This window comes from Penicillium verhagenii (genome assembly GCF_028828195.1).
Source record: "Penicillium verhagenii strain IBT 33310 chromosome Unknown utg000005l_segment0_segment0, whole genome shotgun sequence".
Taxonomy (NCBI): domain Eukaryota; kingdom Fungi; phylum Ascomycota; class Eurotiomycetes; order Eurotiales; family Aspergillaceae; genus Penicillium; species Penicillium verhagenii.
The window spans coordinates 4626805-4651564 of record NW_026643169.1 but is presented as its reverse complement, the minus strand read 5'-3'; the positions used below and the strand labels follow the sequence as shown (position 1 = coordinate 4651564).

Sequence of the window (24760 nt, the reverse complement as noted above, 5' to 3'; positions counted from 1 at the left end):
GCGCCCCCCCGCGCTTACGATCCCCCGCCCAGAATCTTGTTGCTCGCGCCCCAGTCCGCGCGTGCTGCATCTGAAATCCCCCTCAAAGTCCCAGTTTCACTGACTGGTGATCTAAACCCGCCCGTTTTAACCCTCCTTTACCCCCCACGGTTCCCCGATACCACAACCATGCGCCGTGCGACTCGTTTCTAAGTTTTCTCATTCGTGAAGAATAGGGAAAAACGGGGAAAACGGGCTATCGTCATGGCTCGCAGTGATAATCAATCTAGCCGTGGATCGGCGGCTCCAACATCAAAGGGCCGACTTTCCAGCGACTCCCTCATACGATCACTCACTAAGAAGGATGCTCGTGCCTTTATGAAGGCAGACATGGCAGCCTCCAATGACTCTGGGATAGTCCTATCCCACCAAGACTTGGAGGTGAATGCGCCGGCTCCCTTTCCCGAGTACTCCGATGCCCAGCCGACTGGGTACAAAGATGGCGACTCAAGTGCCTCGACGAGAATCCCCACGAACACGACCCCTAGCGATGCTTGGACTTTGACCCCCAATGAATCCTCCGACGCGGTAGATTACCGCTCCAAGAGCAAACCAATGAAGCCCAAGGTCCATATAAAACCAATCCTCCGTAAGATGTCGCGTGATGATGCGCCGTCCACATCTATTGATTTGTCTCGCTCTTCAACCGAGCAGGAAGGTCTGGGCATCTATATGATGGAGAGAGATCGGCGTCGAAGTGAATCCCTGACCGGACCGACATACCGACGCTCATCCGGCCTCCACAATCGATCCACGAGTGGTACCTCGCAATTTTCCATTGGGACCGGATCTAGCGGAGGCAGATCAGGATCGCAATACGTCTACCCCATGCGCCCAACCCCCAAGGCATATACACCGCCATTAAGTCAGTCGTACCAAACCTCAAACAATGACAGCGATGAGCCAGACGAGGGTAGTTCCGAGTCCCTCCCCGCGTCAGAAACCCCGCGTTTCGTCCGTGCTACTTCGGGACCCGTTCCACGTCTTTCGCTGCAAATCGAAGACGATTCAATCACGCGTCTCGCGGAGGTCTCTCAGTCAAACATCACTGGGCGACCTTCTTTCGGTTACTCACGCGATAATGGGAGTACCCTAGACACATCATCCCCGATCTCTAGGCCCTCTCTTGATCACATGTTCCGCTCGCGAACTCGCACCAGTATGGATCCGATCTCTCGTGCCGCTACCGTCCAGGCAGCCCGTCAAGCGTTTGAGGAACGAGAGGCTGCCAAAACTCGCCGGCTCGAGAAACAGCAGTTGAAAGCCGAAGAACGACGCCGTCGCGTCAAGCACACTTTACCCATCGGCCATCATCAGTCCTCAGCGGTGCAATCCAAAGAGGAAGTTTCTGAGAAACCTCCCAGATCCAATGGACCGAGTCCGGTGGAGGCAGATAAACAACCGTCTGCCTCATGGAAATCCCAATCCAAGAGCGCCTGGGTTCTGTTCATGACCTGGCTTCGAACGCGGGTGTTCAAATTTCGACGAAAGCTTCGAAAGGCCTGAGAAAAAGTGGTTTATCCTCTTCGTCACTTTTTTTATCTCTTTCCCATTTTACTGGGCAATTTTTGTTTATATCACTATCATTGAGCGATCTCATCCATTTTTGGTTTATTTTACGTCGAGCATCTTCGCAGCTCCGTGGATTCTTTTCCACCTTGGGTTTTGGAGTCGAGGGGAACAGGCGTTGTTTTTTTTTTTGGATAGGAATCTTTGCTGGCCATCAAAGGCCACATTCTTGATTATCTTTATTGTTTATCCCAAATAGCAAATACTGTTAGCAAATATGAAAATTCACTCACCAGTCACATATGCCTTTCAAATGATTCAAATGCAGATCTTGTCCTAGTAGTCAACAGGAGCGATAGTGATTGGGGCGGAGAACCCACACGTGATCAAACTGCGCAAGTGTGACCTCTGCGGCGCCAGCTTTTTCCTCTCCGCAAAACACTACGGCGTACAGCAGCGACACTAAGCGTCTGATAAGAGCTCCGTTGCTTAACCACACTGTTGTTTCCTTCCCCAGGCGCACCTCCACAAGGGGGAGAGCGTCTCCACCATGGTGTATGACTGGGCAGGTAAGCGGGACATCTGCTTCCAGATGTACATCCAGGAAAAGAAGGGACTGGAGGAGATCATGGAGTACATGAGAACCGCTTATCAGTTTTCCCCGAGGTAAGTGGTTACACCTTCCTATTACTTGTGCCAATTCAGACGCCACAGGACTGACCATGGTTGATAAACAGCAAGCGTGCCTTCCAAACTCAGTTTAAACGATGGGGCTTTCCTTCTAAGCAGAACCCGGCCCACAAGAACGTCGCGCTGGTCGCCCGCGTCCAGCAGCTATGGGAGCAAAACACCAACCAGCGTGACATGCTTCGAGTCTTGAATGCCGAGGGCTTTGTCATCAAAGAAAGAGAATTAATGCGCGTGCGCGCAAAAAATCGATGGCTTCTTCGAGTTCCTAATGGCATGAAGTCCCAACCGAACGCTGCTACACCAGAGACACAGCCAGAGGACGAGGGACTGCTAGCCCTACAACAAGAGGTTTACAAACAAGAAATGATCTTCGATGGCACCGAGCCTCCACCTGCAGAATTGGCTGGACCTGTAGAAGGCAGTCCAACGTCACAAAATTTGGCACCCGAGATTATGGCAAAACGCAAGGAGAGGTTGGACCGCTTGAAGTCGGAGAGTGCAGAGCGATGGGCATCACGAAAGCGTCGACGTCGCACCCGTGGCTGGGCTGGACTCCCAGCAGATCCCCCCGGTCCCCCTCGATTCCCCTCGGAGACCACAATCGACGAGAGTAAGCAATATCTCAGCCTGGACAATACCATGTACCGCCAGCTTCGCGATAGATTTCAACAGATTTGTCAGGAGGCTGGATTTATCAAGAAAACAATCGCAGGCCCGGAAAAATGGCAAGCAGCGAAAGACAAACTGATCCAGGAAACCCCACACCTCCAACAGGTCTTCAATACCGAGCCCAACGAACGTGATGCGAAGGTTCTTGCCTTGGATGTCGTTTGCACGGACGTTACCAAGCGGATGCGAACACTAGAGCGAAGAATGACCATTGCGGAGGCCAAGAATGCTCTGGGTGTCAACCCAGAGGAAAGCCGTCAGATTCGGAATGCTTTCTATGATACTCTCAAAATGGACCATTTCACAAGCAAGCTAGAAGCAGGCGACGAGCACTGGAAGGAATTGAAAGCACAGTGGATCCATGACACCCCGCTACTTCAACGAATCCTGGAGCCTGGACCCGCTGACCCCCACCACACGAGCAAACTGAAAGCCCTGGAGGTGTTATGCCGTGACGTGATGAAACGCCTGCGTGATGACCAGACCAAGCGGGACCCTGCGCGGAAGAGATCCTCTGCGCGCGCCGACTCACACAATCCCACGCGGAATAGCAACACACCCGTGGGCAATATGCTTGGGAATGAAATCAGTAATGGAATCAGTACACTGGCCTCTCAGGCTCTTGCAAGCGCCCCGATTACTGGCAGTGAAATTGGCGATATGCAAATCGACCCCTCACTGCTCCAGGCGGCAAATGATCCGTCGTCATACTCATCAAATGGCCAGCATGAAGCTGGCCACCCTTTTGAATACATGGACCCAATGCTACACCCTGCATTGCTCAACACTGATGTTATTCTTCAAATTCGTCCGCAGGATAACTTCCCAGGAAATATCATGAGAACCTGGACCGAAAAACCTACCACTCGGACTCTTGAGGAAATACGGCATTTAGTAGCCGAACGGTATCCGTACTCGATCGTTAGCAAGGTCGAGGGAGTTGGTAAGGATGAACATGGCAACGAAGCATACTTCGCCATTGATGAAGATCATGAATTGGATGCTTATTTGACGCATATGCATGAACGGAAGCCTTTGCTTGTCTTGACAATGGGAGAGATCTAACTGCCGCAGTCGTTATCTATGCTCTGTTTTATTTTCTATTTCCGTCCATCGTTTCCCTCGGATCTCCAAAAAAGAATATTAGCAACACCGGAGGATAGATGCATCTATTCCCATACTTATTAATAAACTCAATGAAAAAAAAACACAAACTACAATAATCCGCGTACATACAACAAATAGTGGACAATGACCCACCAGGAAGGAGTCTCGTGGTTTTCTCCAGTGAGGCTAGTGCCTGAGATCATAGTGATATTTCATCCCGTATCTCTGGCGATCTATAATTGGAATATCGTACCTGAAAAATCTTGGAATAACCTTGGAATGTATTCATGGATGTACTGAACTCTGGATTTGGATCAAACTTTTGAAGAGAAACATTGAATATACGACCAAAATTCATTTATAGGTACATAGATGACGGAAACGCTTATATCTCACATTTACATAACAGTGTAGCCTCTTCGGGAGAGGTTTCGCGTCTAGTATTTCAAATTCTAACTGCTGCCCAAAGTTTGAACAACGTTCCTGAATAGGACGCTAAGAGAGGGAAGCGAGAACGAAGGTGTCTCACCAAAAACGCCGGCCAAGCCCTTATTTTGAGAATAGGTATTTCCCTCAATAGCCTGCGCAGGAGCCCTCTCAGTGCCTCGGCTGAAGATGCTAGCCAGTCCTGAAGTAAGCTGGCTCGTCACCTCCAGAGGTTGTGAGGTCTTCTGCGAAGCCTTCTCCAAGCATCCAACACGCTGCACAGCAGAGGATGCATCAAGGACGATATAATCGCCAGAGTATACATCTGACAGAAGTGCGAGCGGGGGGCTTCCGAGAGTCTCTTGGAATACCAGGCTAAGAGAGAGCAGATCGTAGATCCGAATGTGGAATCGGGCTGAACGACCCTTCTTCTGTGAGGTAGTCGAGTTCTCAGCATCAAGGCTGGTGACTGCGAAAGTTTGGGTCCTGGGGTTAACTGCAAGGAGGGGCGGGTTCGCTGCGTTGGCAGGGCCAGAAGATTCTGGTAGCTGGGCTGGCTTGACGACATCATCGACGGTATCCCACACTGCGACCGATCCCGCAGAAGCAACGACAAGGTATCTTCCAATGAACTTGGCAGAGTAAGGAGTACCGAGGAAGACACCGGTTCGTCGGTAGTGGACCGTGCCGCTGTGGACATCGATCAGGAGCACAAGACCGTCATTTGCTCCAGATTCGGATGGCAAGCAGACTGCAAGAACAGAGCCATCCTCGGAGAAGCTCATGCAGGCCTGTTTCAACGACACATTGTCACCAAGACGGCCGGTCAGATCAACCGTGTTGCGGCATTTCCATGTGTCCAATTGCTCTGAATTATCGGTCTTCAGGCCACTTTGGTGTCGAGCTGTTCGGCGCCAGAAACGAAGGAATGCATCTGCTCCAAGGGTGGCAAACTCATGAGATTGAGGGCGAGCAACCAAGTCAAGCACCGCCGCTTGGCGATTCTCATTGAAATGAGGGCCATCGATACGAGTCACGAGTTCCCAAATACTGGAAGATGCGTTCCACTTCCAGAACTTGAGGAAGATCTCGGGTCGCAAAACGTTCTCCCGGCGGGAAGAAACGCCAGCAAGAGCCTCCATATGATTGCGGTGGGGAGTCCAAGTATCAACAGTCGCCATCCATTTTCCATCCTGGAGAATATCCATATTCCGAATATCAGGGGTGACGATTGGGGATCCCTCAGGGCTGATATTCAATGTTGTTGCGTTAGTCCGCGCAAGAGCCTGGCGGGAAATGTGAGAGTTGGATCTGATATCAAAGGTTTGCAGCACAGCAGCATTGGAGCGCTGGAACCCTTGCTGATTGAACTCGTGCGAGGCAGGAACTGCCACAAGTAGCTGCTCCGGGTGTTGCGGGTGGAGAACTGCAACTGTTTTCAATGATGTTTTGGAGGCAGGATCCCTTGTGTTACCCCCCTCCGAACTAAGCTGTAGACCGGTTACAGTGGCAGATGGCAGTTGCGCTCTCGCAGACAAAACCATGACTGTGTTATCGGCCAACTGAACCACGTAGGAAGTGCCTTGCGGTGAAATGACGATGTTGGTAATCGGGGACGACAGATGGGGGAGGTATGACTTTCGGCCGGTATCCAATTGCCACTGAACGATTACCGACTCGTTTCCACCGGAGAGAATGTAATTGCCTAGTGATTTTTATTAGGACACACATACATTTGAAGCGCAGTATAACAATTTAGACGAAGACTTACCGTCTTTTGACCACATCAAAGTGTTGACAGCGCCACGATGCCAATGTAACTTTTGTGGGGACGATTTTTTGTCTGCATTGCGTCCAAACAGAGTGTTCAATATGTCTTGGTAGATCAAGATGGATCCGCCAGTTTCGCCCACTGCTAAATCAAGGGCTTCTGAGCCCTTTGCAGACCTGGATTCTGTCTTATTGCGTGTCTGATGCAAGTCGAAGCAAGTGGTATGAGATGGGAGTGTCGTCTCTCTCCAGTTATACTGTGTAGACTCGGCTTTTTCAAGATCTAGAGCGGTCGAGGTACCAACGAAGAAACGAGAGCCTTCACAAGCAACGATAACTCGTCCCCCGCGGATGACTTTGATGTCATTGATCTGGACATCGGTATTGAGGACAACGATGCCAGGGGACTTCTTGTCACTCAAGGCATTGATGGAAATCTGTCGCTTGCCGTCCTTTTGAGCCACAATGGCATATACGGCCAATTGGTTCTCGTTCTCCACTGGTGGCACATCCACTGCAACGGTCTGTGGCCCTATTCCCCACCGAGCAAGTCGTTTTCCGGCATCCCAATTCCATTTAGTGACAAATTTCGAAGTGAAGATGTAGAGGATCTCTTTGTCAACGGGACAGATCTTGTATCCAACGACTGTTTGTCCAGCCTCCATTTGCAAGGTTCGCACCAGACGCGATGTTGAAGTCGCAAAGACCTGGACAGCCGTATCAAGTCCAATGAAGAGATAACTATACAGTGTTAGAACGGGATCAGTACAACACTGAGTATAAACCAGCGACTTACGCTTCATCAGCAGTCATTACGGTGTTCACGTTGCTGTAACGACCGCCGACTGGGCGTGAGAATGACCATGGTGCATTGCTCTTGTATTTCTCGACTTCCAACGATGGGACCTCGCCCTCAGTCTCAGGCGCAGAGCTCGAGGCCTTTGTCTTCTTCTGGATTTGTGTATTCTTAACATCCGAAGTCCGGCGCCGTTTTCGCTCCTCGGTCGGTCGCGACGGTTTATCGGCGGCCTCGCTGGCCCGGGATCGTTTTTGCTGTTGTGCTGGCATATTTGCAGCTGCTGCCAAGTCCGGTGAATTTAGACCAGTGGTCTTGGTGAATAATTGTAAGTCGTGAATCAATCAGTCATGCCCCGATGTCATTCGTGGTGACAATTCAGGATAGACAGAAACCGCATTGGTCGTCTTGGTGATGCGCAACTTTTTTTTTCTCGGAAGCACAAAGATCGGGCGGAAACAGCCGGCAGAAAACCATCCCTCCACTGATGACTGACCGCCCGTCGCGCGGAAAAGTTTGAATGAGCTTCACCTTTCACCTTCGCTATCTGAATCTCTAATTCTAACCATCGTCACCATGATTATCCCTGTGCGCTGTTTCTCCTGCGGAAAGGTTTGTTGTACTGAATTTGGCGCTTCCAGTCCTTCACTAATCGTGCCTTTAGGTTGTTGGTGATCTGTGGGAGCGTTATCTGCAACTGCTGGATGCTGGTGTCGGCGATGGGTAAGGACTCTTGATCAGGACCAATTTCATCCTGCTTATTGCTAACTACCTCTAAGTGAGGCTATGGACCAGTTGGGCTGCCGCCGATACTGCTGTCGTCGAATGATCATGACCCACGTGGATCTTATCGAGAAGCTGCTCCGGTATGTCCTGAAACTTACAATGTATAAGTGACTCTCACTAAAAAAACCCGTCTTGCTTTCAGTTACAACTCCGCCGAGAAGGACCGCACCAAGGCGGCTCAGATCTAAACCCGTCCCAGTGGTTTCTCTTGATTCTTGCATACAATCTGTTTTCCGTGAAGCTCACACGGCCCATCGCGCGAGCACTACACTCGATACATCAGCCACGCCGATTCTCAATACCCTCGAGCAATAGCAATGACGCTCCGGATCGAAAAATGTTGAAGAGGGACAAGGCGATTGAATCCATCCACCGACCCCTCACTTCCCCGGTCTTTTTTTCACTTTTTTTTTTTTTTACCATTTAGTGTTTGGCTATGGCGGGCCCCGAGAGCTCTATCGAGCCTACTTGGAGGCTAATTACCAAAAGCTGAATTGGGTATTATTTCCTTCTGTCTAATAGAATGTATCTTCATTCTTGTCGACATGCATTTGGGGAGGCGTTGCACATTAAAACGGAATTTGGCGTCTTTTGGAGATATTCATTAGAAAATTCACAAGCGATCCATAAACACAAGCACAAGCAACAGCGCCAAGTATCTTATATGATCAGTATACAACAGAATTCTCGTATCTGGGTTGTCAATGTTCCTTTTTCCATGTGAACAAATGCAAGCGCCTTACAACCAGAAACAGACTAGTCTGGGGGCGGCTGAGTGGGGAACGGAGAAGCCCATGCATGCCTCATCACGCCGGAGGCGCCTAGTCCTGTGGAATTTCTCTACTTTCGCTACCGTTATCACTTTTTTTCTTAGGGGGTTTGAATTTCGGCACTGAATTCTTGATCCTCTCGGTGATCTAAGCGTGATTGGAATAATAGAACACCCAGTGACCAGGCTGATGGGTTGTCTTGCGGCCTGAGCTCCGTTCAGATGCGCGGGGACTGCGCTCGACTCCTCTTCCCTCTTTCTTCAACAACCCCTTCCCAGGATACAATTCTAAATCCTCATCCACCAGTTCGGCCATGATGGCCGTCAGGTCGCCGTTGCCCATTCTGTCGTATCACGATGCTTCCAGCCCGTATGCTGGGTCGGATTCGATGTAAGCCGTGTCGCCAAATCCCATAGATGCGCCCCGTTGCTGACGTATTTCTATATAGGCCCTTCGAAGGTCCTTCAGCCAGTGCGAGGAACTCCATTTATATCGCTCCGGAAGCAAAGTCAGTCGATACAACGGATTCTATGCCTGTTGCCCCCGCATCAGATGGAGCGGAGCTAGATGAGGATAACCATGATGATGAGGGGTCTATTTCGGCAACACCAATTCAGGAATCAGGGCCAGCTATACATCCAGGCCTGACGGTATGCGCGGACACAAGACAGAGTTTATATGTCTTGTTCATTTCATTTACTGATGATGCGCATAGATAAAAACTACACACCCGCTTAATATTGGTTATAATACAAGATCAGACGATGATGAACCACCACAGTCTGTCATACATGCTCCACCGGGATTCAGAGAATTTGTAAGAGCAAATTTCATTTCATCTCTTCTTCTCAAGTGTGTTCTTACTGCTAACAAATTGATCAAGACTCGGGGGCAGACTCAAGAACAAGAACAAGAATCATGTGATGACGATGAATCATCTTCGCCAGACTCGGAGCATGCTCAGTTGGCCATTGCACCAGGAAAAGTCAGAAAGGTAACTTCAATGAACTTCCTCAATTGCAGTGATTGGTTCCACTGACAGCGATGTACTAATCGATCCAAAGATTGGTAATAGTCCCATATCCCCACCACCATTGACGACATCGGTCGCACCCCCAAAGGACTGGTCGGAACGAGCAACCCCCCGTGCGCAGACCAGACATGAGTTTGAAGAATCAGAGCGACGCACACGCTCCAGCAGTTTAGAAGGTGACAATCCATTCTATAATTCTTGGGATACGTCAAGCTATACATCGGCTCACACTTGGATAGATATCCCCGAAGGTACAGAAATCCACTGCCGATGAGCAAACCCCTCATTCCCCTCCGCTAGGTCTTATTTTTGCATTGAACACTAACGTGATATCAGGAAATTTCTCAAGCAAACAAGCCGAGATCAACGCGCTACGTACAGCCCTGGCAGAATGTTGGACACTATGTAATACGCTGGCTAGTCTTAGTTATATAAATCGAGAACGGCTCGTGGGAACACCGGAAGATGAGATGCAAGAGGATGCCTGGAGATGCTGCTGGCGGCTATGCCAGAAGTTATACGATACACGGGAGGACGATTTTGCCCTGCAGGTCAACCCGACACTCGACCTTTGCCGAGACTTCTGCCAGGCCCTATTTGAGGTCCGAGACTGCGATAGTGATATTACGGACTCGGTGCTTCGCGTGAGCTTTGAGCTTAATAATCACCTTTATAACACGCATGATCGCAACCTACCAGATGCGTTCCGGGAGCGGACACTGGACTTCTATATTACCTTATGTCACCGTCTCATGAAGCAACGCACGCGTCTGACCGCGACGGATTCGCTCCTCAGCGCATGTTGGACGTTGGCCGAAATGCTATTCAGCATCCGACAGAGTAAGCGAGAAGGAAAGAAGCTGGACGAGGAGCTACTTGGGTCGGCTGTGCAGGCCTGTTGGGAACTTTGTGATATTTTCCGCGAGGGCTGGACCCTGCACAGTATGCGTAACTCGGATCGGGGCACACCACGGCCTAGCCAAACGACATTTGCCCAAGCCTTCCAACAGGCGGCACAACAATCCGAACTTGACTTTGCTGATGACTCTGGGCAACTCAACCCGGAGACCCCAACCACCATCTTTGAGGATACAGCAACGGTCTCCCCCGATGAAGCTTCCGTGCCCAATATACTCGTGCTCGGCCATGGTCACAGTCACAGCAATGGGCACGGCCATAGCTCCCACCCCAAGTGGCCCTCTGGTGCGTCCAGCATTTCGGATAATTCTCGGTCCTCGGGACATACCGCGTCGTCGGCGAACACGGTGACTACGGTCTCCGAGGATGCAAATTTCACCCGATTGAAGGTGTTGGTAATCAAAGCGGCTATCAACAGTGGGTACCAACGGGGCAAATCGCAGAATCTACCAGCTTTTGTGAAGTCTCTACCTTCGGATGCATTTGGTTCGGCGCCGTGGCAGACCTCGTTGTTGAAGTACTATCGAAAGTTAGTCGCGTTTGATCCAGCCTTCCGTAGCGTTGGCTCGCAGGCCCGCGTGAGTGCGGTTGAGGTTGCCCGTGCGTGTCAAGCAATGCTTCAAAGTGGACAGTATTCATGGCTGCGTGATCTCTACCGCCTCGTTTTCGGATTCCACATGGAAGAAGCGATGAGCCGGAATACGATCACCATCCAGACTTGAGAGTATCAACATTTTGAGATCCGGTAGACTGGGAGTGGTTCTCAATTTGGGGCTTTCTTGGGGCTTTCAAGGTCATGGAAATGAACCAAAGCGGAAGGAGACGGGTCTCCCGTGCCTCTCTCTCACAGTGTATGTTTTCTCTAGGCAGCGAGAAAGTCGCGTTCATGTTTGGTAATTGGGATGGAGCACAACAAGGTCGAAAATGGAAGTGGAGTCAAGGGATCCACCGTTATTTTCAAATTTTCTTTATTATAATGTAACGAATTCTCACGAGAATCCGGCGGTTGCAGTTGCAGACGAAATCCTTTTTTTTCTCTCTCTTTTTCGTTTCCCGGAGTAAAGTATAACCCTCTAAAGTCCAGTTGGAAATGAAGGTAACTGGTCTCACGAGTCCTTTGCTGATCATTCCTTGTTCGGAGATAGCCGAGTACCCTAATCTGGCGGTCCACAGTTTGCATCTAAGAGAGACGTCAAGGGTGTTGGAGATATTAGTCCTACACTATTGCCGACGCAACGTCGCGTCACCGCTGAATATTAAATCCGTCCTCTCGCAAGGTAAATTGTTTTCCCCTCGAAAGTCAATCCTCGAAAAGCAGAAAAAAAAAAAAGCAAGCTAAGTGGAGATGAGCACAGAAAAAGGGCTCGGGGGCCAACCGGTGGATCCCATAGAAAGTTCGGAAGTGAGATGTCAACTGAGACCGCATTGAATTTATGCTCTGTTGGTTTGAGTTGTGTTTTTTTTTCTGATTTCTTTCTCGACTGTCAGCCCATGCATAGAACCCCCTAGAACAATTTCCTTTACAGTCCCTTGCTGAAAAGAAATAGTATTTGCAAATCGAACCAAGTATCTACACTGCATTGCCCCGCATATAAGCCCAGCTGGGGAAGAGACCGAGTCAGTTGAAGTTTGAACGCCGCTGACGCCGTACAGGATCGGGAAGGCTGAGAGTGGAGATGCAATTTCGCCAAAGACGGGAACGAATCATGGGGATGGCCCGAGTCTCTTTTTCCCATAACAACTCGGCGTGTGCCACGGGGAGGATTGTTCGGAATAAGTCGGCCCCGAGTGTATACGTTACATACTAGTATGCACTCTTTCGGGATTACCCGAGGCGATTGGATCTCGGTTGAGTTACTCCGGATTCAATGTAGATCTGCATTGGAAAAGGGAATTCAGATGTTAACATTCAGATGTGTATTCGATAAATTCAAATAGCCTTTTTCCATTATCAATCTTTAATGCCTACTATTGAATAGATCAATGTATTGGATCTAATGAAGATTCATCATAATCTCATTATTCGGGATTCCTTCCCTTGTTGCATCCCAATCAATGTTCCTCGAAAGTGGATCTATGGTAGTGCCGACGCCCGGTGGGGTCTAGTAATAATTTAGGTGAGGGGATACAATCATTCCATTCAAATGTTTTAACATCGCGCTTACAAAATATCAAAGTATCTAGATAATACGCAAATAAGTATGATGTTGATACATCATATCACAACGTCTCTACTAGTCGGTATAGAAACATGCGACTACTCCATATAGAACATGTTTACCATCACTTTATTCCATCTGCCAGTACGGAATACCTAGAATGGTAATGCTTGGGCGGTTTAGTTAGCTTAACTAGCCTTATCTCTCGGAACCAATCAAACTAATCACTACCACTCCGCTCCCCAATGACGTGGAGCCAAAGTCTGCTTTTCTGTGACGCAGATTTTTTGGAATCGCGTGTCGAGTGGAGTGATGGCGTTTCAGGTGGATCCTGGAGGACATGGGGGGGGGGGAAGACGGAGTAAGAGGCGCATTCAGAGTAGGAAAATTGAGAAAAAGAAAAGAAATTGATTAAATCAATTCAAATGCATGAGTATTATATAAAGACTGTCAAATCCCCCTTGCCGGACTCTTGATTCTCTAATATAGTATAATTATTTATTTTGATCTTTTGCTTCTCTTTTCTCACATTCGGTTTCCAGACCAGTTCTGGTAAAATCGTCTTTCATCATGTCCGTCGTTCCAAAGTACGCCGGCATGTCTGGCCACATGCTGTCGCGAACAGTCACTACTGTGGCCACTATGGGCTTCCTGCTCTTCGGTTATGATCGTATGTACTAGTATCCATTCCAAGGTTGTGCATTTTTTTGGGGGGTTTTTATCAGATGGCTAATATAATATCTACAGAGGGTGTTATGAGTAGTATCATCGACTCGGATGCCTTCTTCGAGCTCCTCCCCCAATTGAATGGAAACTCAACCCTTCAAGGCACAGTCACTGCTCTTTACGAAATCGGTACGTCCATGGCAAAGACTGCCCGATTCAAGGGCTCTCCTATTAAAAAATTACAAGTCAGGCGTGGCTAATTATATCTCCTAGGATGTCTCGTTGGCGCTGTCTTTATGCTCATCTTTGGTGACTGGCTGGGCCGTCGCAAGGCAATCATTGCTGGTGCCTTCATTATGATCATCGGTGTTATCATCCAAGTCACCTCGTACGGCAGACATGATCCCATGGTTCAGTTCATCATCGGTCGTATCATCACCGGTGTTGGCAACGGAATGAACACTTCAACTATCCCTACCTACCAAGCCGAGTGCTCTCGGACTTCAAACCGTGGTCTCCTCATCTGCATTGAGGGTGGTACCATCGCCTTCGGTACCTTGATTGCCTACTGGATTGACTTTGGCGCGTCCTATGGCCCCACTGATCTGGTGTGGCGTTTCCCCATCGCTTTCCAGTGTATCTTCGGAGTTATTATTATCATTGGAATGACCTTCCTGCCGGAATCGCCTCGCTGGCTCATCACTCGTGAGCGTCTTGAAGAGGGAGAGAAGGTTATTGCTGCTTTACAGGGTAACCCCATCGGCTCTCACGAAGTCACTCTGCAGAAGAACATTATTGTGGACTCCATCCGAGCGTACGTTCTCCACCCTAGTAATTGTCAATCAGCTACTAACCTTTGATTCTGTATAGTTCCGGCCAAATTAGCAAGAACACCCCCTTCTCCGCTGTCTTTACCGGTGGAAAGACCCAGCACTGCCGTCGTATGCTTCTGGGTGCCTCCGCTCAGCTCATGCAGCAGATTGGTGGCTGCAACGCCGTTATCTACTATTTGCCTATTCTTTTCAAGGACTCAGTTGGTCTCACTGGCAAAATGCCCACTATCCTCGGTGGTGTCAACATGGTTGTCTACGCCATTTTCGCAACACTTTCCTGGTTCCTGATTGAGCGCGTCGGTCGTCGCAAGCTCTTCCTCTACGGAACCATTGGCCAAATGGTGTCCATGATCATCGTCTTCGCTTGTCTGATTCCTGGCACCACCCAGGCAGCCAAGGGTGCCGCCGTGGGTCTCTTTACCTATATTGCCAGCTTCGGTGCGACATGGCTTCCTCTGCCATGGTTGTACCCAGCCGAGATCTCGCCCATCAAGACTCGCGCCAAGGCCAACGCGCTCTCCACCTGCTCGAACTGGCTCTTCAACTTCTTGATTGTCATGGTGACTCCAATCATGATTTCTCACATCAGCTGGGGTACATATCTGTTCTTTGCCGTCGTTAACGCCTGCTTCTTGCCCATCATCTACTTCTTCTACCCTGAGACTGCAGGTCGTTCCCTGGAGGAGATCGATTTGATCTTCGCCAAGGGTTTCTCTGAGAACATGAGCTATGTCCGTGCGGCTCAGGAGCTGCCGTACCTCACTGATGAGGAGGTGGAGCGTGTGGCCATCCAGTATGGATTTGGTCCTGCGGATGATATCCTTGAGACTGAGTACGAGTCCAAAGATGGCAGTGGCAGTGGCAGCGACAGTGCGCCCGAGACTAAGCGCGAGCCAGTGCCGCCCAAGATTGAGACTGTTTAATTGCAGTCGATTTGAAGATTGTTTATTTGTTTTATACGGAAGGAAACGACCGGTCCTTGTTGCAGATTTCCTGCGGGTCCGGATGCAATACCTAGTATAACATGATGCATGGGGCTCGATAATGTTTAAACGAGTACCCTTGTTCTTGATACCCATGAGACCTTTGTTAATTATGCTATTTGGCAAATGTTGTTTTATTTTGACCACATTAACGATTGGTAATGAAATTGATATACCATTCTCGCACCATATTTATTCCTCAAGTGCTCGGAGTCTTTATTTCCTACTCGCGACTACCAAGGCTGGACGCCATTGGCTATACTTCAAGTGGCAAGGGCTGATTGATCTACCAAGCAAGCCATAAAGTCTATTCATAAGCTTAAAAGAAAAATGCAAGACGCGGCAGCCAAGGTTACTAAACTTTAACCAATCATGTAGAATCCTAAGGTTGTCTTGGAAGTTGTACCTTAGCACTTAGTACATGTTAGTATACAATGTACCGCACGGCCATGTTTGGTACTAATGTGCATCAGAGTCCTCAAGGCGCCAATCTATAAAGTGGAAAAATAATAATGATAAACCATTGATATACAATTTTGATAATGATGCAGAGTTTTATGATTGGATGAATGCAAGTTCACCATGATATTAGTAAGGTACATTAAAACGTCGATAAGCCATCTCTATACAGAGCCGTCGCAGCAAAGCTGCCAAAAACCGATTGAACACCCTGTAAAAGACATTCACCGTAAAAGGGAAAAAAATGGGGGGAAGAAAGAAACCAGATGGCGCGTTATTCGAGTGAGCTCGAAGGCCATCAATGCAAAGATCCCACATGCTTACTGAGCCTTCTTGGCGTTCTCGCGGCGCTTCTTGACGGAATCCGGGCTGTACTCAGTGCCCAGGACGTAGTCCCACCAGCGGAAGCTGCTCGAGTAGTTACCAATGAACTTCTCGTGGTGCAGGTCGTGGTGATCGGCGCCAGCCCAGAAGGGAAGGAAGTGGTGGAGACTCCAGGGGAATTCGTAGCCGCTGTGGGCATCAATGGCTTGGAACAGGCGCAGGACAATCCAAATGTACATGGTGAGAATGTGCAGGTTTCCGGTGAAGGCACACCAGACGATGGGGCAACCGACGGTTCCGAAGCCGAGAATCATAACCTCAATGGGAGAAGCGTATTCGGCCGCCAATCCGAAGGGAGCCGAGTACTGGTGGTGAATCTTGTGGATCGCCTTGTACAACGGACCCCAGTGGAGAGCACGGTGAGAGAAGTAATGCCAGGCATCCTCCATAACAAAGAAAATCGCGATTTGGTAGGCCATGGTCAAGACGGAGGGGAAGGGGATCGAGGTAGAGAGACCGAAGAATTGAGCCATGGGGTGGAAGAGCCTATTGAATCAATTTGTTAGCCTACCGGCATCATGAGGATAGGGAAGTCTATTTAGAAAACCTACCAGATCTGGGGGAGTTCCACGGTGAAGTGACTCAAGAGAACGAACTTGGCGCAATCCCACTGTTCGCGCAGCGAGGGGACTTTGTTCTGTCCAAATACATTAGTTTCAATTTCAATCAGGAATATTGGATTTGGATAATTCCACTTACGTTCTGGATTTTGTACTTGTTGAAAAGACCGGTGCTGTCGATCAAGATCCAGGGAAGAGAGCGTCCGAAGTAGACCATCTCGTGCATCAAGAAGGACATGATTCCAGTGGCCAGCACATCATTTTGCATCCAGGCATACCAAGCTGCCCATAGTCGCTCGGGCACATTCAGACCGGGGTTGAATTGGCCAATCTCCTCGAATTGGCCCCAATAGGTGACCGGTAACGCGGTGGAGTTCCTATCCATGGAGGTTAGTCGATTGCGTAAACAAAGAGAGGCGAGAGTAATAGTTGTATGCTGGAGAGAAGAGAGCAAGGGGGATAACGAACATTGTGATTTCCGGAGACAAAGCGAGAAAAAAAAAAGATGAATGAAAAAGGAGAAAGAAGGAGGACCAAGCAAATGGACCTGCAGGTACTAGGAGCGTAAGAAATACAAACGCCCGCAGATGATATTTTTTTTTTTAAAGGAGGGGTTTGGGGAAGATGTAAAAAGGATTTAAAGATAAGGGGCAAAAGAAAAAAGAAGTGAACGCTGATATAATTCGGGGGAAGGCACAAGCCATTCCCGAAGTGGCGAGACCACTTTATCGTCAGGGGAAAACCGGCATTTGGCCAGTCAGCGGCCAGGAAAAGGGGGTCGCTCAGATTAGTCAAGGTAAGGCCACTGGTGAGCCGATCACCATCCGAAGCCCCATATGTCCCCACTTCCGGTATTAACAGGCATAATGCCTATTTACCCCCTTCTGTTTGGTTGAACGCCTTGGATCTCCCTGGTCAGGCCATCTGGGATGGTTTCCCGGATCGTGTGATCGTCAAGAACTATGTACTTTTAGATCATTCAAATGTTGTCATACAACATTCCCCATATTCTGTATTAGTTACTAGTAGATTTTTTAAAATTGAAAAAACTTTCCATGTCTACTAGTATACAGTACAAGTACGAAAATATGAAAAAATATGAAAAAATTCAATTATCCAGCTTATGTCATACGATCCATATCTTGCACGTGACGCAGTACTCGTCGTACACAGTATTCCCAAGTACGGTGTTTGTTTTATCCTGACTTGTTTGACCTGTTTGTCTTGTTTGCCTGCTTTGTATCGAATGACGACATCCACTCCCACCTAAGCTTCTCTTTCCTTGTCATGCTTTGATCGCACGCGCCATGTCGATTGTTCAGGAGTAAGATCATATCACTTTGGAATTGTGGAAGCCTAGCTGACTCTCTCGCTCTTCTTCCTCTGCGAATAGGAATGCGTGTAGTCTGAATATTCAGCTAGACCGTCTCCAACAAAAAATAATCCTTCCCGAACGGTTCGACGCGGTCGAGGCCCCCAGTCACCATGTTCACCGACTCCAGAATGTGATCAATTCAATCTCCGTGACCTCAAAGACACAATCTCTCCTGCCAGCTGCCAATTTAGTGGAGCTGCTGTCGGATCCTACTCTCTCACATCATCTGCTTCCCGGGGCCCTCGAGGGCAAGCCCGAGAAGTATGTGCCAGACTATCTATGGCTGGTGGCCGCTAAAGCCGCCGTCCAGGCGTCAGGCTTAGTCATGCACGCTTTACTAGATCAAACGATTCAGCTACAAGAGGAGATCTACTATTGGGATGAAGTCCTGGGCTCAGTATGGTCTAGTGGTCTCTATGCGGCGCAAACCTCGCCCGCTCGACTATGGCACTGGTCCCTAGATATCTACACTGACCATAGATCCCACGGTGATTTTCAGGTATCCATCTCAGAGTCTCTTGCGGCACGGTGGGGACAATTCTATCAAGTTGCCCGACAAAGCTTGCGTGGAATGTCCGAGCACCCGGGCACATTGAACTGGTCTTTACCCATTCGGTCTTGCCGAGCGGAGATTAGACAGAAGAGAGATCGTCTGATCGCTCTTAAGGATGTTCACACAAGCAGCTTGGGACTTCTCATGGAACATTGGCATGCCTTCCAATCCGATGACCTCGCCAGTAGCTCGAATGAACCGGAACAGTGGCAAGAGGCTGTATCGAAAACAGTGCATCTCACAGAAGCAATTCTTCAACATGTGTTGAAGCAATCAGACACGGAAGTGTTTGAGCAATACGTCTTCCAAGCCGTTGAAAAGGACCTGACTAGCGTGCAAGTCCAAAACTATGGGTCATCGCCCACTCACCAGCCTGCGGACCTAATCCAGCGCCTAATCCTCGTTCTCCGTGAGCGGCTGCCTACTCATAAAACATCTATAACCTCGTCGATTGGAACCTACGGGCGCCCCTCGAGAATCATGCGATACTGGCTACCTTTGTCAGTGGCATTACTTTCGAGTAGCATATCATTGAAGGTCTTGATTCGTCGCCAGGACGAGATAATCGACTGGATTAGAAACATCGGCTCCACCATTATTGACTTCGGAGGAAATTGGGTGATTCGTCCGGTTCATAAGCTCATCGGAACTATTAGACATGATGACAAAAGTGAGATTGCCATCATGAGTAAGAACAGTTTGATGGCTGATCGCGCCAGCTTGGAGCGGATGGTCATTGATTTTGTCCGCGATCGGCCAGACCCAAGTCAAGGCAAGCCGACCGCAGAGAGCACGGCGGCCATCGCGAACGCAGTCAAGGAAGGAGACCTGACGCCAGTTTTGAAGGCATACGAAAGGGATCTGCGGGCACCATTCAGTGGAACCGTTCGAGGTGACCTGGTTCGTGCTCTTCTGATCCAGATCCAGAAGACCAAGGTCGATGTGGAAATTGCAATCAGCGGAATTAACGCCTTGCTAAAGAGTCAAGAACTTGTCTTTGGGTAGGTTTTTTTTGGGATCTCTATCTTTCATTGATTATGACGAACGCTGTGCCTAATGCTCCGCAGATTTATTGGTCTCACTCCAGGGATTCTAGTCTCTTACACCTCCCTGCAGTGGGTGGCAGGACTCTTCAGTAACCGACGAGGCCTACGACAAGGCAAGAAGCGGTATCAGCTGAGACGAGGACTACGGTAAGCTGTTACTACTTACAGACATGATCGATCATCAATATGCTAATATAAGCCTGCAGGAATGTGACACGAATCCTGACATCTGCTTCCGTGACCAACGAAGTGATTTCCTACAAGGACTCGGGACGACTGATCTGTGAAGCCGAGGCATTACTCCAGCATGTCAAGACCGTGCTTGGAGGTTTGGAATATCGGGAATTCCGAGAGGACGTTGAAGATCTCTTGGATATTCAAGGGGGAGTCACCAAGCAGCTCCGGGTGGTGGAGAGGATCCGATGGACCTATTTCAACTAGGTCGGATATTGAACTTGGGAGTAATACAGGGAAGAAGAGAGATTCAACTAACCTTTTTAGTACTCGATAAATGAGAGTCACTTCCAACTATTTGTGTACATATCACATAGAAATCGCAAGATCTCAAGGTTGAAATAAGAAAGTTACAGTAAAACGGGGAGAATGTACCCAATACCAGATTATGTAACCCGGGGGGACATCGACCGTACCGTCATCACACTCCACCTAGGTGTTGACCACATCTCCCATTTTCCCCTCTTTTAACAGTCGACGTAAGGTTGTCTGCTCTGATCTGTAAACTTCTTCTGTGAATTTTCTGACCCCCGAAGTCTTCATCTTACTCGCTTCCATCTCGTTGGTGGCCGACCTGCATCTTGCACCAGACGCTCCTGATATTGTCCCTGGAAACACGGAATCCCACCCACGACCCAAGCGCCTTACCAATACCTGATTTACGCTTCAAACCTCCTTGGACCACCTATTCCCGCGTTTTCGCATTCTCTCGATCCAAGCCTATACTCTCAGTTCCAATATTGGTGGAAACCGCCGCCAATCCAGCCCGTCTCCTATCTCAGAATACCCATTCTTGCCGGTTCTAACGAACACAAAAACTAGCCAACATGGCCGGTACAAGGAACTATGACTTTTTGGTATGTGCCCTTGTGAGGTGTTCTAACTTGGAGTTACATGAACTAAATGAACTCTATCTTGTAGATCAAGCTTTTGTTGATCGGTGACTCGGGCGTAGGCAAGTCCTGCTGTCTCCTGCGTTTCAGCGAAGATTCCTTCACCCCTTCTTTCATCACCACCATCGGTATCGATTTCAAGATCCGTACGATTGAGCTAGATGGCAAGAGGGTGAAGCTGCAGATTTGGGATACTGCTGGTCAAGAACGTTTCCGTACCATCACCACGGCCTACTACCGTGGTGCAATGGGTATTCTCCTTGTCTACGATGTGACCGATGAGCGGTCTTTCCAAAGTGAGTGATATACCCCCTTTTTTTCACCAAGAGATTTAGTTCAGAATTATGACTAACCTCTTTTCTCTTAATTCAAAGACATCCGCACCTGGTTCTCCAACGTCGAGCAACATGCCAGTGAAGGCGTACACAAGATCCTTATTGGAAACAAATGCGATTGGGAGGAGAAGAAGGTTGTCTCCACCGAGCAGGGACAACAGCTGGCTGATGAACTTGGCATTCCTTTCCTCGAGGTCTCCGCAAAGAACAACATCAACATTGAGAAGGCTTTCTTCAGCCTCGCATCGGACATCAAGAAGGGCATGGATACCTCGAAGACCGAACAATCGGGCTCTCAGGGAGTCAGTATAGATCAGTCGGGCTCCGGCCTGAACGGTAGCAGCGGAGGAAAGTGTTGTTAAACCCTGTATCACCATCTCCCTGCAATCCTCTCCCTCTCTCTCTCTCTCCCCCTCAACCTCCTCCATATTTCTATCTCTCCCACTGCCCATTTCTTCCTTGTTTTTTATCTCCCTATTATTCTTTCCTTTTTTTTTCCTTCGGTGTTTCTGTCCCTCACTTCGGAACTTGCGCGTGTATGTGTGTTTTTTGTTCTCTTGTATTCGCAAGTCGTTACCTGCGCAACCTGCCACATATCCTTTTGCCTGCAATTTCACGTGTTAAGATCTGAATGTCCAGTTTCTGTGGAGAATTGGGCCCCTGTTTCCCAGTATCATAAACACCTGTCTATAAGCCTGTGGTAACTTGGTCGAGTTTTGTATGTCCAGATGAACTGCACTGGAGATAGATGTCTAGTAAATGGTTGTTTTTGATTCTCTATTCATACATTTTTATTATATTAAATTGACAATGACACATATATTAATGTATGCTTATATTCCAAGGCTCATGCTTCCTCTGTTTAATATACTCCATACTTGAAGATTTAAAGTGATGAACTCCTGCACACTTTACTGCGGCCCACTTTTGGGGGGGGGGTTATCAGCCCACTGATAAGATCCCCACCAGAATTTATTTCCAATTTCTCAATTTCATTTATTCGGCCTCTGTTTTACACCCAAGGGCTACTGTCGCTACTTACAATTGCTACTGGTCCTCACCAGACAGCTATCTTGCAACTCTTTGCTGCACCAGCAAAATCCCCGATCCCTACCACCCCGCGGAGAAGCATTCGCCTGGTACAATATCGTCGTTTGCGCCAGTACGAACCACCCCTCAAGACGTGGGCACTGGAAACAACTGCAAGACGCATGCCTTCAAGTTGCCTTTGATATATTTTCTCTCAAATTACTACATAAAATTTATACCGTCGATCAACCACCCGCCAGCTTCCTTGACTCAAGCAACCGAGCACCATGGCCGACGTTCGCAGCTTCACTGTACGACCATTGTCGAAACAAGCAAGAAGTGATTACAAAGATGCATTCCGTGTATACCTATCCTCCTCGTCCCTGGCTGCCTTAAGACTTCGCGCCGATGATCTTTGTATTCTATCCCATGCCGAGGGACCTCCGAAGACCGCGATTGCCTGGACTGCGACGGAAAACATTCAGAGCACAGTAGTGCAAACATCAAAAGCTCTCCAAGACTGCTATGGAATTAAGGTCGGAGGAAAGATTGCCATTACCAGAACTGATGGGCCATTGGAGGAGATCTTATCGGTCGTTATGATTGAATGTTCTGACCCCGAGAAGATCGAAAGATTCGGTCCAATCCCGGCAGAGGAGCGGTGTCACTGGGAATGGACATTGGAATTCCAGCTCTTGAGATCTGAGGTTATCACCAAGGGCTTGGTATTTGAGCTTGAGCTTAAGGGCCAGCGCAGAAACTTCCAGGTGGTCAACATCCGTTCCGCATCCCCGAGTTCAAACCACACAATCTTCCGCTTTACAAATGCCACCAAGATCTCTATCGGCACGGAAGTAGAAGCGCCAGAGGTGATTTCCCACGAAATCCAGGTTAGTGCCGATGGACTCGGTGGACTCTCACGACAGATTGGTGATATCAACGAAAGTCTATCGGACTTCAATGTCGATTTGCTTAAACCTACAATGCCCTCTTTCTATGAGCATGGTCGTGGTATTCTTCTCTATGGACCCAAAGGAACAGGCAAAACGTCCCTCCTTCAGCAAATTGAGAAGGCTGGCTGGCGACAAGTTTTTAAAATCGGGACTGGTTCTCTCGGACGGAGTACCAGTGAAGGTGAAAAGAAACTGCGTACTATTTTCCAAGACGCCGCTCGCTCCAAGCCTAGTGTGATCATCATTGACCAGCTAGACTTTGTCGCTCCCAAGCGAACTTCCCTGGACTCTTCCTCCCTCGCCTCGGTCCTATGTGAGTGCCTTGATGGACTCAGGAGCGAGTCGGTTATGGTAATAGCTGCTACCAGACACCCCAACAATGTCGATGATGCGCTCAGAACCCCTCATCGATTTGGAACAGAGATTGAGATACAGGTTCCCACAGCACAGGACCGGGGTGAAATCCTGCGTGCGATTCGTGGACCGACAATCGCAGGTCTCACCGATGCCTTGATTGATCTGCTTGCCGAAAAGACCCATGGATACGTTGGAGCTGATCTGTTTGCTTTGCTTCAGCTAATTTGCCGGAAAGCACGCCAACGCCAAATGCTCGAACAAAGATCTGCTGCCCCATCTACGGCTCAGCCTTTACCAACCTTTGAAAAGTTGGACATTGGCAGCGATGCCGAAAGTGAAGGAAGTGGTGGTGTCGCTATCGACCTGGTGATTCGTGAATCCGACATATGGTCCTCGCTGCAGGAGATCCGCCCTACTGCCATGCGTGAAGTGTTCTTGGAGACGCCTACGGTGAGATGGTCCGACATTGGTGGGCAGCACGATATCAAAAAGCGTCTGCAACAGGCCGTCGAAAGACCCCTCAAGGTAAGATTTACCCATTCATTTTAAACTATTCATGAAACTTATCATACTTCACAGCACCCCGAACGCATGAAGCGTCTCAACGTTAAGAGCAAAAAGGGTGTTCTCTTGTACGGTCCACCTGGATGTTCCAAGACCCTCACTGTCAAAGCTCTAGCTACTGAGGCAGGCTTGAACTTCTTGGCCGTCAAGGGTGCCGAAATTCTGAGCATGTACGTTGGCGAGTCCGAGCGCTCACTGCGAGAGATCTTCCGCAAAGCCCGCGCTGCACGACCTAGTATCATCTTCTTCGATGAAATCGACGCCATCGCCGCACGCCGCAGCAGTACTTCCCAAGGAGGCGTCAACGTTCTGACAACCCTTCTCAATGAAATGGACGGTATTGAGGAACTACGAAACGTACTGGTTGTCGCAGCCACCAACAAGCCAGATGTCCTTGACCCCGCACTAATGCGCCCAGGTCGTCTGGACAACATCCTTTACATTGGACCGCCAGACTTCGAGGCTAGAAAAGAAATCTTGCGTATCTGGGCTAGCAAATCTGTCATTCACCCGGACGTTGATCTTGACGAATTGGCTACTCATACTGAGGGCTACTCTGGTGCGGAGATTGTAAGTATCTGTGAAACTGCTGGTGATGCCGCATTGGACGAGGAGGAGGAAACGGGTCAAGAGCAAGACGTACAATTGAAGCATTTCGAATACGCCTTGGGCCAAGTGCGACGACAAATCACGGACAGTGTCATTCGTGAATATGAGGAATGGCGAGATGGCCAGAAATAGAGGTGCATCCATGGATGTTCTAAAGAACTCATACATAATGAAAATATATACAGCTTCTGACTAGTATGTTGAGGTTTTTCCACACCTCAACCTCCAAAGGAACCTTGGAATTAACATTCCAAC

General features: G+C 48.9%; 10 protein-coding genes across 10 annotated transcripts; 8 read left to right on the top strand and 2 right to left on the bottom strand.

Moving 5' to 3' along the window:
* Positions 1 to 243: 243 nt before the first annotated feature.
* Positions 244 to 1545, top strand: N7466_005237 (uncharacterized protein; the record flags this gene model as incomplete). Its single annotated transcript, XM_057164634.1, has 1 exon — positions 244 to 1545. One exon carries the CDS (start codon positions 244 to 246, stop codon positions 1543 to 1545), a length of 1302 nt encoding a protein of 433 aa, XP_057023315.1.
* A 553-nt stretch (positions 1546 to 2098) lies between these two features.
* N7466_005236 (Clr5 domain-containing protein) lies at positions 2099 to 3972 on the top strand (the record flags this gene model as incomplete). The annotated part of the gene is made up of 2 exons (XM_057164633.1): positions 2099 to 2214; positions 2286 to 3972. The coding sequence occupies 2 exons, from the start codon at positions 2099 to 2101 to the stop codon at positions 3970 to 3972; spliced, it is 1803 nt and encodes a 600-aa protein (XP_057023314.1).
* A 494-nt stretch (positions 3973 to 4466) lies between these two features.
* On the bottom strand, positions 4467 to 7287 carry N7466_005235 (WD repeat protein; the record flags this gene model as incomplete). The annotated part of the gene is made up of 3 exons (XM_057164632.1): positions 4467 to 6145; positions 6212 to 6951; positions 7007 to 7287. Coding segments are annotated over 3 exons (2700 nt in total), but the record flags the coding sequence as incomplete, so codon positions are not given.
* A 295-nt stretch (positions 7288 to 7582) lies between these two features.
* On the top strand, positions 7583 to 7980 carry N7466_005234 (DNA-directed RNA polymerase core subunit RPB10; the record flags this gene model as incomplete). Its single annotated transcript, XM_057164631.1, has 4 exons — positions 7583 to 7618; positions 7671 to 7729; positions 7786 to 7872; positions 7935 to 7980. 4 exons carry the CDS (start codon positions 7583 to 7585, stop codon positions 7978 to 7980), a joined length of 228 nt encoding a protein of 75 aa, XP_057023312.1.
* Positions 7981 to 8875: 895 nt separating this feature from the next.
* On the top strand, positions 8876 to 11235 carry N7466_005233 (uncharacterized protein; the record flags this gene model as incomplete). Its single annotated transcript, XM_057164630.1, has 6 exons — positions 8876 to 8952; positions 9011 to 9212; positions 9278 to 9379; positions 9446 to 9556; positions 9627 to 9846; positions 9932 to 11235. The coding sequence occupies 6 exons, from the start codon at positions 8876 to 8878 to the stop codon at positions 11233 to 11235; spliced, it is 2016 nt and encodes a 671-aa protein (XP_057023311.1).
* Positions 11236 to 13242: 2007 nt separating this feature from the next.
* Positions 13243 to 14198, top strand: N7466_005232 (uncharacterized protein; the record flags this gene model as incomplete). The annotated part of the gene is made up of 3 exons (XM_057164629.1): positions 13243 to 13342; positions 13420 to 13527; positions 14113 to 14198. The coding sequence occupies 3 exons, from the start codon at positions 13243 to 13245 to the stop codon at positions 14196 to 14198; spliced, it is 294 nt and encodes a 97-aa protein (XP_057023310.1).
* A 1735-nt stretch (positions 14199 to 15933) lies between these two features.
* Positions 15934 to 16933, bottom strand: N7466_005231 (sterol desaturase family protein; the record flags this gene model as incomplete). Its single annotated transcript, XM_057164628.1, has 3 exons — positions 15934 to 16483; positions 16549 to 16634; positions 16697 to 16933. Coding segments are annotated over 3 exons (873 nt in total), but the record flags the coding sequence as incomplete, so codon positions are not given.
* A 931-nt stretch (positions 16934 to 17864) lies between these two features.
* Positions 17865 to 19972, top strand: N7466_005230 (NCA2 family protein; the record flags this gene model as incomplete). The annotated part of the gene is made up of 4 exons (XM_057164627.1): positions 17865 to 17881; positions 17951 to 19486; positions 19553 to 19678; positions 19738 to 19972. The coding sequence occupies 4 exons, from the start codon at positions 17865 to 17867 to the stop codon at positions 19970 to 19972; spliced, it is 1914 nt and encodes a 637-aa protein (XP_057023308.1).
* A 620-nt stretch (positions 19973 to 20592) lies between these two features.
* On the top strand, positions 20593 to 21355 carry srgA (Rab family GTPase srgA; the record flags this gene model as incomplete). The annotated part of the gene is made up of 3 exons (XM_057164626.1): positions 20593 to 20622; positions 20687 to 20954; positions 21033 to 21355. 3 exons carry the CDS (start codon positions 20593 to 20595, stop codon positions 21353 to 21355), a joined length of 621 nt encoding a protein of 206 aa, XP_057023307.1.
* Positions 21356 to 22309: 954 nt separating this feature from the next.
* Positions 22310 to 24637, top strand: N7466_005228 (putative AAA family ATPase; the record flags this gene model as incomplete). The annotated part of the gene is made up of 2 exons (XM_057164625.1): positions 22310 to 23857; positions 23912 to 24637. The coding sequence occupies 2 exons, from the start codon at positions 22310 to 22312 to the stop codon at positions 24635 to 24637; spliced, it is 2274 nt and encodes a 757-aa protein (XP_057023306.1).
* Positions 24638 to 24760: the final 123 nt, after the last annotated feature.